The following is a 15,247-nucleotide window of genomic DNA, read 5'->3' on the forward strand; positions in this document are numbered from 1 at the left end:
AATTAAAAAAGAATTATTTTCACAACTTATTAGTGATTCAATGTTTTTTTTACAGGCTCAAAAGTTATTTAACTTTTTGAGGGAAATAGATTCGAAGTTAATGGAACCTGATCGCCCTGAATTCCAGTTTGTTTTAGACAAATTAAAAAAAAATGAAGAAAACCTGAAATTGGTATCACTCAAATTAAAAGTTGCCATCCTGGATGGGTTTCTATTTTTTCTAGATGTTTATTCTGCATACTTAGGTATGTTTTTTACATATATATTACACTAGCTAATGCACTGATGTGGTTTAGAATGGAAATATTTACAAAACATATGTTACCAAAAATTTATTAACATTTCTAAAACATTCACAATAATAGTTCTTATACTTACGAATTTAAAAGCTAATTTTGAACTATTTAATTGAATTTGAAGCTGTTAACAACCACATGGTAAAAAATATCCATTGAAAAAAAAATACATTTAATTCTGTGTTATATAGCAAGCATTGCTCAGGTTGAAATGTTTTTTTTTCCATACTAATGAAAAAATAATTGTAAAAGACTTCATCAAAATTTGTTTTATATTTCAGTATTTCTGAGCAAAATTTGAAATATTTGTAACATAAGTAATATTTAGAGAAAAGGTTAAAATTAGTTAACCTCGAATCAGTTATTGAAAGCTATGCAATGTAAATATTATATATGGAAAGTAATATACAATATTAGCGCTCATTAGCATACTAATGGATGTAATCAATTTTAAAAATTGTGTTTTTAACACAAATGCAGTGGTGGCTCGTTTAGTAGGGTTGTAGAACTATAGCACCAAACTATTTTAAAACGTTGTTTTTCCACATTAAAAATTGATTGAACAATAAAAATGGAGAAAATATGCAAATTCAAAGAAAAAAAAACAAAAGAAAAAAAAGAAAAGAAAAATACATGTTTAAACTGCATAAAAGCCAGCCCTAGAAAGCCTGAAAATATCCGCACCACATAATAGCTGAAGGCAAAAATGTAACATTCCTTTAATTTATTTTGGTGAGGGCTGGGTTGCTATGGGTGCAGACCAGGCTTGACATGTAGCCAACTGTGGTATGCTTTCTTTTTTTATCTCTCTCCCATGCAAGGCTCCCTTTTGCTCTTATGATTGTTTTTTCTTGTTATCTGTTATTTTGTTTTTGTTTTACTTTTACATTTGCTCCAAAAGAAACTCAACTACTTTAACCTAATTTGTTTCCTTTTATTTTTAGTCCCTTACCAAAATAAAAAAAAATATATAGCAGTAATATTTACTAAAACATAATAAAAAAATGTGAAATAAAAAGTAAAGCTGATTTTTAAAAATTGCATTTTAATTTTATTCTTTTGTGAAATATTTTTATGGCATTGCTTGTAGCAATTTGAGTATCATTTGCAACTTCATTTTTAATATAAGTTAGAAAGTCTGTTATAGTAGAGATTATTAATATCTCATAGTTTCTCAAACAATTATAGATAAGGCCTTAATGATTTTAAAAACCACAGAAAAGTTAATTTTATGTCATTAATTTTTTTAAATAATTCAGTGGAATTCTGTGAGTGGCAGTTTAAATATGCAATTATAATATGAAATATGAAGGAAGTATTTTGAATGGTGCATTTCAATCTCCATTGACTGCTAAAAGAAAGTAATCAATATATTTTTTTAATATCTCTCTTTCTGCTGTTCTAGCTATTTTAAATTTCTTTTATTAAACAAATATTAAGCTCTTCCTTGTTATTTAGTGATACAGGGCATTATATATGTGCAGAGAAAACAATTTTTAATTAATAAAACATTGTTTAATTGATTGTCATTGAATTTTCACTAAAACTTTCCTATTATTACATAAAATTTTTTAGAAAATCTGTTTAAAAACTTAGATTTCTATAGAGTACAGAAAAATTGATGCTTCAATTTTATTTATAGAGATTAAAGCTCACCAGGTTGCTTATGTTTTTGTACAGAAATGTATTTTTTTTTTAAATATGCATTTGCTTTTAAGTAAATTTTCATAAAGTACAAAATCCTCTTAACTTCTGTATCTTTTATTTTTAATTCAAATAAGAATCTCTATTATGCCAAACAAATTTAAGATTAGAAACTGATTTTAATTTCCTGTTGTTTACTTAAATTAAAAATAGAGAGATAGTTGAATTGATGCTTCACTATATTATAATGAATCATTTTTATACAGAAAGTTCTTCAATGGTTAGAGTTGGTTAGAAGTTGGGGGTTTAAAATCAGTTTTTAACCAATTACTTCATTTGCCATTGAATCTATGCTTGTGATACCTCTTTGGAAATCTTTCATCACTTGCATTCTCATCCACTTTCTTTGATTCACATAATTCTCACACTTCTGAAATTAGAGATGGAAATAACAGAGGATGACCCTTTTTCTTCCTTAGAAATTTCTGTTTGACAATTTCATCAAAAAATATGAAATGGTTTGAAATTTCTATATGTCAGTTTGTTTATTTAAATTCTTTGTAATATTTAACTTTAATTTACAATTTGTAGTCTTTGTCTTTATGTGAAGAATTTGTCATAAATTTGTAGATGATATGAAAATGTCTGCAGCCATGACACTAATACATTAGTTTCAAGAATTATTGTTTAGGAAAAGAGATGAAACGGAAATACCATAAGTTTAGGTTGGTTCATTTCAATTTTTTAATAAGTGGACTGTAATCTTATTTAAAATCAAAAGACAATTCGAATTCCAACTTTTTATTCAATCGAAGCTCAACCAACCCCGCAACGATTCAATACGAAACTGTTTTAATAGTTGATCCCATGTTAGCAGGGTTACAATAAATTTAATCGCTAAAGCCAATTCAGCGCATGGTTACCATTTTTTTAAATTTTTTTTTAACAAAGAGCTATAATGAAGCAGTAACAGAATAATTAAGCATACATAGACTTTTAAAACTACAGATGAATTCTGTAGTTCAAAATATGTTTTTTATGAAATATTTATTATTATCAAAATCTAGCCATGAAACTCTTCTTGACATGTTATTTTAACAATTAAAGAAAATTTGTAAAATTATATATATATATATATATATATATATATATATATATATATATATATATATATATATATATATATATATATATATATATATATATATAGAGAGAGAGAGAGAGAGAGAGAGAGAGAGTTCTAAAATTTTGAATAGCATTTTAAATAATATTAAAATAAATTCTTTGATTTTATAGACAACTTACACTTATATTTAAAAAATCCAAATTTCATTGTTATTTATTGCTTCAAACAAAATTATATATATATATATATATATATATATATATATATATATATATATATATATATATAATTGATTTGTAGGCAAAAGAAAAATTACAAAGGAAAAAGAAAATATTAATACTTATATATGTCTCATTTTTTGTTCGAAATTTTAATCTCTTTGTTACATTTCTATTAAAATTAATGTAATTCAAGTAATTTAATTCTATGTTTGGAAAAAGAAAATATTAATACTTATATATGTCTCATTTTTTGTTCGAAATTTTAATCTCTTTGTTACATTTCTATTAAAATTAATGTAATTCAAGTAATTTAATTCTATGAATGTTTTAAAATAAAAACAGTAAATTAAAATGTTTTGTTCTAGTAAATAACATATCTCTATATATTTATATTTGTTTGTGCAATAACATAAAATATAAAAGTTAAATATAACATGCAGTTCTTTTCTTTTCTTTTTTCAGAAATCATAAATGTGATAAACATAATCAATTCTTGTAATGATGTGTTAGATGAATGTACTGCAGTTTCAAAAATTTCTAAAGATCAGACAAAATTTTGTGAAAAAGCATTTAAACTTCTATTTTATTGGCATAAAGAAAGGACAGCTGTGGAACTTTTAAATAAAGCATTCCAACACAATTCATCTGAATTGAATTCTGTTGCTTTAATATGCAGCTTTCTTGTAAAGGATATGTTGGTAAGTATGAGCTGATCAAAATGGACATTCATTTCCTAATCATGGATATTTTAATTTAAAATTTAGAAATATATTACATAGTACTCATCAAATATTTTGTTTTAACCCTCCCGCTCTTGTATATAATTTTTTTTTTGTTAAGAAAAAAATAAAAGAAATTGCTATAATTGTCAAAAAAAATTTGATTACAGCTTTTTGATGAATCACCAGATTATAGATCTCCTGAGTCTGAGAACACATTTTTGAAATTATACATATGAACACTATAATTTAAAAGCAGGCTTAGCTAGAATGGAAAATTTGATTTGTGTTTTTTAGACCAAAATTTTAGATTTCTGTCAAATATTGTTTAAAATGCATTTAGAGGAAATTTGCCTGCTACATATATAAGCAAGTAAACTAAAAAAAAAAGGTTAGATAAAATTTGTTTCTTTATTTTGTCATCGAAGATGTAGATTTAGTTCAAATTCTGGAATTGTTTATCAGTCAGTGTATTCGTGTATATAGGAATGCGATGACATAGTAGCTAAGATTAAGGAAATTTTGATTTAGTAACCAAAATTGTCAATCTCTGTTAAATTTTGATTTTAGTTGATTGCAAATGATGAATCTGAAATGTATATTCAATGTTTTTCATTATGTTATAAAGCTCCAAATGTTATTCATGGCTTTATGTGTTATCACTTTGCAAATTTTGCTGCTTGCTTTATATGGTATAGACAATAATGGCTTTTGAATTTATTATACAGGGTGGTTATAATTAAAGTTCCACTTTGAAATGGTCATAAAAAGAAAACTTCTGGACTAAATGTTATCAAACTTGGTAATAATTTAAAGGAGGTCATGGGAATTTCTTTTCCACCAAAAAAAAAAAAAAAGTTTAAAAACTCACCACCAGGGTGTAAATGGCGCTGTATGCAATATTTTTAAGCAAAATAGAACATGAAGACATCGGTTTAAAATGTGTTTAATTGTTTCTGAAACGTGTTACGAAGCATGTTCAATATGGTGTCGACCATTTTCTGAAGGCAAACTCATTCTCATTTCTGCATTCATAGCATATCAGGAGGAATGTTTCGCACATGTCGGTGTATCACATCTTTCAGTTCCGCCAAATTGTTTTGATTATCCCCATAAATAGTGCTTTTGAGATAACATACATTGAACATGCTTTGTAACACGCTTTAGAAATGATTAAACACATTTTAAACCGGTGTCTTCATGTCTTATTTTGCTTAAAAATATTGATACAGCGCCATTTCACCTCTGGAGGCGAGTTTTTGAACTTTTTTGTAGAAAATAAAATCTCATGATCTCCTTTAAATTATTACCAAGTTTGATAACATTTGGCCCATTAGTTTTTCTTTTATGACCATTTCAAAGTGGAACTTTAATTATAACCACCCTGTATTTTGAAGTTCGAAATGAGAAGTAGTTTAGAGAATTTTTAAATTATTCAACATTTGGTTATGTAAAATTATTAATTTTTAAAATTAGATTATAATTGTTTTTAACATGATGCAGGTTGATATTTCATTAGATATGCAACACCAGTTTTATGATCCTAAAATTTCAGAAGAAAAATATTTATGTTAATTTCATATGTTTATTGAATAAATTAAAATAAATACTTACATTTTTTTTTTCATTGTATGTATTTATTTTGCTTCAAAATTTTTAGCCCATCTGCAGTTGGCTTACGGATGTTAAAAGACAAGTTGAAGAGTTTCAGCAACTAGCAAATGGTATTGGAAATATGACAGAAAATGAAGTAAGTTTGTTGTGTATTTCATTTTACTTATACATATATGGTTGTCCTTTCACTAAGCATTCCATTTATCATTTTTGTCATATAAATAAAGTCCCCAAGGATCAAGATAATTCTTCATAGATGCTAAAATCTAGTTGAGATTTAATTTTTAAATTTTCAAACTGGTCTTGATTGAGGCAGCTTATCATATTATAGTAATTCATTCAGTTGTTTTTTTAAATTTAAATATGTTAATTCTCTTTTTGATTTTTATCTTGCATTTCCTTTGATGAAATTTGACTATCATAATTTATCTTTTTGCATTTCAAACATATTTTCTTATTTTCTTTTCAATTTCTACTCTTATTTAAGTCAGATGCAACCTTTTATAGCAAGGCAATATTATTTTTTAAAGCATAAATATGCCATTTTGGCAATGCAGTATAAGCACTTGATTTGATTAGTGATATATGGGGATAATTAAAAAAAATGAATTAATACCCACTTGCCTTTCACCTCCTCCCCAAAAAATATTATTTATACACTTCCAGTGATTATTAATTTTATATTTTTTTAAAGTCATTGTTTATTCTAATTATTTGAAAGTAAATATTATGAGCCTGTTAATTATTATATCTATACATATGAATTATTTAACTATTTATTTATTCACAGTTTTAAACCTTCATTATAGTTTTCAGAATTGTAAATTTTTAAGATATAGAGGGGGTCGGGAACAAAGGTTTTTATAAATTTTTGAAGTTATTTTCACTTTTTTCATATATAACAAAAGTGGAATTTATTTAATTTTTATGTATCAGTGTAATTTAAAGAGGCCAGATTTCATGTAAATAAATATTTTTAAGTTCTCTTTTATCTTGCGTTAGCTGTTAAATTCGTATTGCTTCAGTTGAAAATATTCTCAGGTCAGAATATTTTCTTCAGTCCTCGGGTATTAAGCTACAAAATAGGATGTTATATTTGTGTGTCTGTATGTGCATGTTTGCAAATATATTTTAACAGAAGCTTGGCCAGGATTTTTTTCCCTTCAGTGATTATACTGTGTGGTTTTGATAGAGATTTTTTTGACACGTGTTGATTTAGGAAAGGGAATATTGGGTATCTTTAAAAGAACATTATAAGCATTAGAGATTTTTATCCCTTCTTTGGAACATCAGAAAATGCTGAAGTCAACTGTTGTATCGAGTGTGTGTAGAATTAATTAAATATTAAGATTTAGATTATATTTTAAGATTTTAAAATATCATTGTGTGTGTGTGTGTGTGTGTGTGTGTGTGTGTGTGTGTGTGTGTGTGTGTGTGTGTATTTAAATGAAAGATTAAAATTTTAGATGAAGTTTTGAAAAGTTCTTTGTGGAAATCGACTCCACAAACAAGACAAACAGCAGGGGAGGGGGGGGGGTAATGAATACACATTCTGCTTTTATATAGCTTTAAATGGTGATTGTCCAAAATATTGCTCAAATTCAGCAAGCATTTAGATTTATGCTTGTGTTGATTCTGGAAAGTGTGAAAAACCATGCAACCCAGATTTTAAAATGTTTTTTAAATGATTAAATGAATATTAATTCTTTAAATGCAGATAAATTGAATTTATTATATATTTTTATTTTTATTCCTTAAGCATATAAATTTAGGTAAAATACAATTTTCTGTAAAAATATTATTATTTTGAAACACATTTATCTTAATGCTTTTTTTTCTGGGGAACAATAGTTTTTTACCTTGAAATATTCATGAAAACCTTTCTTATTCTCCATATTGAATAATTTGGATTTTTCTAGCATGCAAATTATTTATGAACTAGCTGGTACCAGTTTTTGCCCCCACAGAAGAAATAATTTTGGAAATATCATTTGAAATAGCTATCTTGTTTAATTGGGAATGATAGGGGGATTGATATTTATTTTCTTGTTTGACAATGAATATATTCATTGAAATTGAATGATATATAAAGGCGGAGTACAAATAATATTTATTATATTTTTTAAACTTTATTAATCAAATGCTTTAGAGTATGGTTTGCCAACGGATTCAAAAACCCATCGCTCTTTTGCGATGGGTTTTTTGCATGAGTTAGGGGGGGATTTAATTCGTCAAAATAGGAGTGAGAGGAAAGATGAAAGGAGGAGATGTTCACATTTAACAATAAAGTAAACTCGGATCACTTGCAGACTAAATTAAAATAAAATAATAAGATCAGAAACGACAGAATATACACATGAAAAAAAAATGAACGAAAGAGTATCTAATAGTGTCGAAGTCGAAGATTTGCTGGAAATGCGCTCATCCTTCCGCGTTTCACCCCTTAATGAGATAGAATCGTCGAAAAGTGGTCGTCTCAGAATACTGAAACGGACAGTAGACAATATTTTTCATTTTTTCGACTTTAGCAAAAATAAATTTCTTGGCTGTCCAACTCGTGAGCCTCCAAAATACAATTGGCCATGTGAAAAACGTGGATTTTCTAGATTCAGTATGCACACTTGAAGTTACACTATTTGCACTGGAAAATTTCCATTATATATAAATTACCTTACATCGATGATAATATGTACTATTTGCCACGGCCAAAATATTGTGCAGGTTGAATGACAATATCTTACTTATATGACTCAAGAAAAAGAAAAAATTAGTGCTTCCACTAAATATTTTTGATTTCATTTCACTCACATTAATTGGCATTGATGATAATAATTGTATTTTTTCAATATTGTTACGGAACTTCAATTCCACTAAGTCCGTAAAATCAACGGGTTCGTTTGTAGTAAGTGTATGGTGTGAAAACAATCAGCAGGGCTTAATAACGAATGACGACGACTTCTATTTACACGGAGGACACGTATACAAAGACGACAAATATACAGCCGAAACGAACCTAGACAACACACAGCAGAACTCTACGACAAACAAGTTATAATCGGTAGTAATAAAAACAGCACACAAAGCGGCCAGACAGGATTCAGCAGAAGGAGGGAATCTACGTAGCTTCATCCTACGGTCTCTCCAAACGTCTGCAATTTTCCACTGTCTTCTCGCTGTAGCTGTTTCCAACTGCCACACTCTACTATACGACAATTTACTCCGCACACGACTCGATGCTGCTTCCACAATAGACGCCAGAATTCGGCACACAGTTCAATTCTACAATCGCTTCAGCTCCACAACGCTTGTTCTTCTCTGAAATATTACCGCCGTTTCTTCGCTATTCTCTCAACGACTCGATTCACGAATACGACTGATTGCAGACACAAGGACACAAGGAAAAAATTTGGAGCGCCATCTCCGATCGACTAATACTTTCCGCAGGACGAAAGATGGTTTGTACAGGAGTGGGGAAAGGTCTTGAAAGAGGCTGGTGGCAAGGAACATCGGCTTAAGTACTATTGCTGAGGTGGATGGGCGGGCGAATCAGGCGTCTTGGTCACGGCGGTGGGCGTGGTTTTCAAGGAGTTTAATCTTCACTGATTGCAGATTGAGACTGCCGACCTTTTATAGTTCCCGGAAGGTGAGCTAAGAAGGGTCTGGACCAATCAGGCGTATCTCGGTTCCCATTGACTGAATCGGTAAAATTCTTGAAGTTTCCGATAATATCTATTTTGTCACCAAGCTCTGAGATCACTGACGTGGCCAACAGAGCTGATCGTAAAACTGTCTTTCCAGTGATTTAACTAGCCGTACTGGAAAGTAGTATTACAATTTTGTAACAACATATGTGCGATTAACTCCGAATGACCTGTGCCGTTTACTGTTTGTCTTTTGTCGATTTTAAAATAATGTTCAATATAGAAGTTTTATCACAATCAGATGAACTGTACGGCAGCGCATAAAATACGAACAAAGAAAGATTCATTTTTATATATTAGATTTCACTTTCATTTATATAATGTATTTATTACATATTTGTTAGCCAATGAATTCATTTTTTGTATTGCATCTTTTCCTCTTATTATTTTTATTTTGTCAGTTCCAGCATATAAGCTGAATATTTCTTTTTTAACATTTTTTTATATTTTTAATATATGAATTTTGTTTTAATAGGGAGAAGATGACTGTCTTTATATTCATCAAGTTTTTAATCTTCTGAAACATATTCGTCACATGTTTTGCCTTTTTATTTTACTCAAAGATAATCTGCAACCAGAAGATCAGAACATTTATTCATTTTATTTGCATTTTGTTCTACGCTGTTTGCGATGGCCTATAGATTTCTCACTGGAATTAAAATGGCAAAGAACTTTTAAGGATGCATTTTTTCCGGTAATACTGTTATTTATAGTAATAATATTTGTAGTTCATTATTTTACTTAATTGATGAATTGAGATTTTTTCCCCTTTAGTTTCATTTATATAAAATTTGAAAAACGTGTTTCATACATTTACATACAATGTATTAAAAATGTAAATTCACATGTTAAAAAAATAATTAGTGAGCATTTTTTTTATTTGTACTGAGTTGAATTCCTTCATACTTAAAGAGTTCCACTAAAGAACAATAAAGCTATACTGAATTTATTGTAAAAAATCTTTCTTCAAGTTAAGAAAGTCCAGAAACAAAGAACAATATGCAACTCACTTGGACCTGTTTATTGTTTTTTTTTTTCGTAAATAATGCATTCCAGTCTTTTGTGCAATTTAATATCGGCGAAACAGTCTGTTCCTACTTAACAGATTGAATAATAATTACTTAATAATTGAAGAATTTGTTATGCAATTACTTTAATTCAGTATGGAAAAAAAAAAAAAATTCACTGCAATAACTGTGCAGAAATTTTTATCAAATACTTTAATTCAATATGAAAAAATTTTATTCATTGTGGCTGTTTTTAGCAGTTGAATTCATTTTTAACACCCCTCCCTTTATATAGTGTATTTATAAATCAGTTTGTAAAGCTCTCTCTCCTCTCTGAAGTTTTACTTTATTGGTTTTTTCTGAGTAATGTAAATCATTAATGAAACAAGTATCACCTAAAAGTTTAGCATTTTCTGATTCATAAGCATAGTCCTAGATTTTGTTGCTGATGAAAAAAGGATATAATTGCAAGATTGGCTGTTAATTTTTACTGAAATTTTTATTTTCCATTTCAGGGTTATGGTATTAAAGATGTGTTTTGGGATATCCTGAGCACTGTGTTCAAGTTTAACCCAGAAAAAATAGTAAATAGTTTCACTTTTGAATTTGTAATAGGAAATAATGAAGAGAAAAAACTTCTTTCGTCATTTTTCACGGAAGTAAGTATCTTTAAATTTGTTCAATTCTAATCAGTAATCTTTTCTTTATATGCAGCACTTTCTATATACATGGCTGGTAACTGTTGTTGTACCAATAACTCAGTAAGGTTTGCCATATCAGACCTTACTGTTGGATAATCTAATCATTCACAATATTACCTTTTGTGTGTTTGTCAGAATGATTGCTAATTACCTGCTATTGTTATTGTTACTACCTTAATCTGAGGTAGTACCATATACACAAAAACTAGATTGACAGATAATATGGACAGAAAGGAAGAGAGTGGCTCCCAGGAACTAAATAAATTTTGTTTCATTACCTTGTAAAAAGGAAAATGCTTTCATTTAACTTCTCTGAAGAATTTAAGCACTATTTTCCTCCATCTTTAATCTAAGGTTGAAATAGGATTTCACGAATGAGAAAATTCAAAAATAATTCTGCTAAAACTAAAAATAATGAAACAAATCTTTTAAAATAACTCATATCATTAGGAAGAAAGAGAGAAAAAAAATGCAATTAGAATAACCAAATGCAGCAACCTCTAAAAAACACATGATTCAACATAGATTATTCAGAGTAGAAAAAACTTGCATACTTTAAAGGCTTTCTGCAGTTTTTTTTTTTCACTTTGAATAATCGTTAATGTACAAGTTGTTAATTATATATTGGTTTTACTTTCAAGTAATTAACAAATAATTATTCTGATATTTATATTAAATTATCATAAGCCCAAATTTTCTTTATTTCAGAATAATAATCATATTCAACCCACAGAACTGAATTTTTTTTCTTTGGAACTGTGCATTAGCTTTTAGTTATAGTAGGACAATTTAATTTTAGTGAATTTTTAATGCTTTTTTCAGACCTATAAGCTTACTAGCACTATAAAAATCAGGATTGCCAAGCCACCGGGAGAACAGAAAACCAGGAAAACACAGGGAATTAAAAATCGTCTAGAAAAATGGGAAAATGCAGGGAAGTTTGAAAATTTTTATAAAAACGTAGAAAATACATGAAATTTTAAATTTCTTAGTTATTTTTTTCATATTTAAAGAAATGCCTATCTCTAAAGATTACAAAAACAAAGGATCATAGACATAGCTTCCCAAAACGAAATAATAACATTCACCATTGTGCAATAAGAAAACTCGCCTCTTTTTTACTCTCTTCCTTTTTTTTTCTTTTTTTTTTTTTCTGTTTAGATCATTCCAATTTTGATTTTCAAGACAATTGTTCTTTTTCCATGCAATTCCCGAATTGAAACTAATGAGCATGCGCGAGACTTCTGTAACTGCATGAAAGAATAGAGTATATTTCTCTGCGAAGGTAGCCTGGTAGTATTTAGTCTGCCATACTTGTTTATAGAATGATTTGTTTATTATTTGAGAAATTGCAAGCTTTTTCGAAGCAGATAGAGATGTTTTTTTTTTTTTTTTTTTTTTTTTAAACTATTAGTGGCTCCAAATCTGTATTTAATACGAATTGGACGGATAAAAAACAATATCCCTGCTTTTGCTAAATGGGTTTGAGAAATTCTGCACTAATTTGCTAAACTGGCATTTAGTTTTACCTCATTGCTTGATTTGTAAGAAGATAATAGGCTTAAGTAATATTGTAAAATAGGCACTTACTATTCATGCTGAAAGAGGAAAACATACAAGGCTGCTTGCCGGTTCAACAAAGTCATGATTAATTTTGGATTTAGTATCTAAAAGAAATATAGGAAAAGATGTCATGTCAAATCCGGAAACATCAAATGTAATGTCCAAAAATACAACGATTTCGAACTTTGTAGTTCAAAAACAAATCATTTGAAGCTGAATCTTTATGGGCATTAAAACGTGTTGCATCACATTAGACCTTTAATGCATTCAATGATATATCAGAAATATTTTCACATATGTTCATATGAAAATGACATAGGTGAAAAATGTACTTTAGGCTGTACAAAAATGTCATACCTTATTTGTTAAAGATTAACTCCATAAAACTGATGTCTGAATAATCTTCAGAAATCGACGCCCAAATACATGAATTGGCATAAATAAAAAATAAACACTTACTAGTCATGCTGAAAGAAGAAAATGTACAAGACTGCTTGCCTGCTCACAAGAGTAATAAAAAGAAAAATCTTCCTTTGTAAGTTTTTGTTGTTGTTGTTGTTGTTATTGTTGCTGGTAAGTTATTAAATGATTTTTATCATGATAACAAAAATGTTATGTGTTTTATTTCACCCAAGTTTTTAATTTTGGGTGTCTTACATTTAAAGAGCATGAGTGGTAATATATTCCCCCTCCCTACTTAATATATAAATTTTGTCTTGCTAAATTCTAGATAATATATAAAAAGAAATTGTCTTTTTTTATGTAAATGTAAACCTATTTTTAATACGCTATTATTTCGTATAATATTAAATTGTTGCTTCCTTTCCTTGGTTTTTCCACTCTTTAAAATCATTTTGCATTATGACTAGCACATGAATACTATTCTTGCATTTCCTTGTATCTTGAATATGATACACACAGGGATTTTTTCCCCCCAGATTTGAGTGGCAACCCTGAAGAAAATGATAAAAGTCTGAATTGTAGTAATTTTTATGAGAGGATCAATATTTGGTTGCTGAAACCTTAATTCATTCTTTTATTTAAATCTTACTCAGTGCAGCAATCAAATCTACTACATATTAAATTATTATTGTAGTTTCTTCTAAAAATTAGAGATTTAGTACTCTTTAATAAAAAAATATTTTTTTAAAAAGCTGTGGCCGAAATTTGAATTACATCTATAATTTACCATGTATATGGATATTTCTACACATTTGTTACATTAAAGTTGTGAAAACGGGATAATGAGTGCAAATTATATTCAATTCAGCTATTATAACTTTAGCATTATACTTTTCTACCTAGAATAATCATTATGGTTTCAAAAGGGGAATTTAATAGGATGGTTTAATACTAAGGTTTGGATACTAAGGATGGTTTTTGCACTAATTCCCCAAAATAATTTTTTGTGTTCATATGTTTCTCATTTCCAAATAAATAAAACATAAAAACTCAATTAATTGTATATTAAATAGTCATCTATTGAATTGCATTTCATCTTGGCACCAAACAAAATTTTTTTAAACAATTTAAATTGTTACTTTTTTGCACAAACATTCATTGCTGGAGAAAATTTATAAATGAAATATATCAGTTAAAAATTAATAAATGGTTTTTAATAAGGCAAGTGTCCCCCTTCCCAACTGTAATACATTAGCGGCATCAATTTTCCACATTTTCAAATAAGCTGTTAATTTATGGTGTGGAAATGGGAAACAAAGGCTTATAAGGGAGCAAAGCTTATTCAGTCTCATTTAATAACCCTATTCAGCGTCTTAAAGTAGCCACTTGTCTTCTGAAGGAGTCCTAAAGATGCTCTTTCCATTTAAGAAGGTCTTAAAATTTAGATCTACGAACTTTAACCTGGAAGATATTCTTGGACAAGCCTAGTTCATTAAGATTGTAGTTCATTTAGTAGAATGATTTTTTTTTTCACCAAAAACATCAGCATATGGATAATCTCAACTCTATATCTCATTACTGAGAGAGCTCCTCAGTTATATATGGAATAAGTGTGATCACCCAAAGAGATTCCGATCTGAAAATCGAATATTTCAACCTTTGTTGCAATGTTCTTTCAAAGGTGTTTGACTGCTGCTATCTGGGACTTTATATTCTTTTAGTCGGAACATAGTCTAATTCAATTGTAGAGCTAATCTGAACTCATTTCTAAAGAAACCTGAGGTCATCCAATAATGTCTAATGAATGAAATGTGTTGTCTTTTCCAAAATATTTTTTGTCATCAATTAAGAAGGACACATACAGTTAGACTTTTTGCATACAATCCTTAATTATGAGTATATCTTTAAACTGTAGTAGCTGATTTTCTCATCTCTGTTGCAGCAAAATAATCTCATATAGCAGAGGTCCAATATTGTTTCTCTTTCTTTAAGCCAAAAGTGTTAAAAATTAATTTTGTCCAGGGTTTTTAACCAATGACTATTCATAAAAATGAATTTAGCAACATCAATTTTTTTCCAACCCTTTTCCATCTGATTGCCCACTATCTTTTATCAAAAATATCTTTATAAATAAAAGAGAAAGTAAATGTTAATAGAAATCATTAAATTATGAAGTCAATATATTCATAAAATATCAAATTCTTAGTAGTAGTAGTATATATATATATATATATATATATACTACTTATCATT

At 28.4% G+C, this 15,247-nt stretch overlaps 1 protein-coding gene across 1 annotated transcript in view; it reads left to right on the forward strand.

Moving 5' to 3' along the window:
* LOC129958804 (uncharacterized) overlaps window positions 1–15,247 on the forward strand; it is a 269,909-nt gene that overhangs the window by 124,633 nt on the left and 130,029 nt on the right. Inside the window, exons 33-37 of the mRNA XM_056071493.1 lie at window positions 56–245; window positions 3,750–3,985; window positions 5,667–5,756; window positions 9,797–10,015; window positions 10,844–10,987. Of these exons, the coding sequence (XP_055927468.1) occupies window positions 56–245; window positions 3,750–3,985; window positions 5,667–5,756; window positions 9,797–10,015; window positions 10,844–10,987 (879 nt within the window). The remainder of the gene's footprint in view (window positions 1–55; window positions 246–3,749; window positions 3,986–5,666; window positions 5,757–9,796; window positions 10,016–10,843; window positions 10,988–15,247) is intronic.

The sequence above is a fragment of the Argiope bruennichi genome, chromosome X1 (genome assembly GCF_947563725.1).
Source record: "Argiope bruennichi chromosome X1, qqArgBrue1.1, whole genome shotgun sequence".
Lineage (NCBI taxonomy): Eukaryota > Metazoa > Arthropoda > Arachnida > Araneae > Araneidae > Argiope > Argiope bruennichi.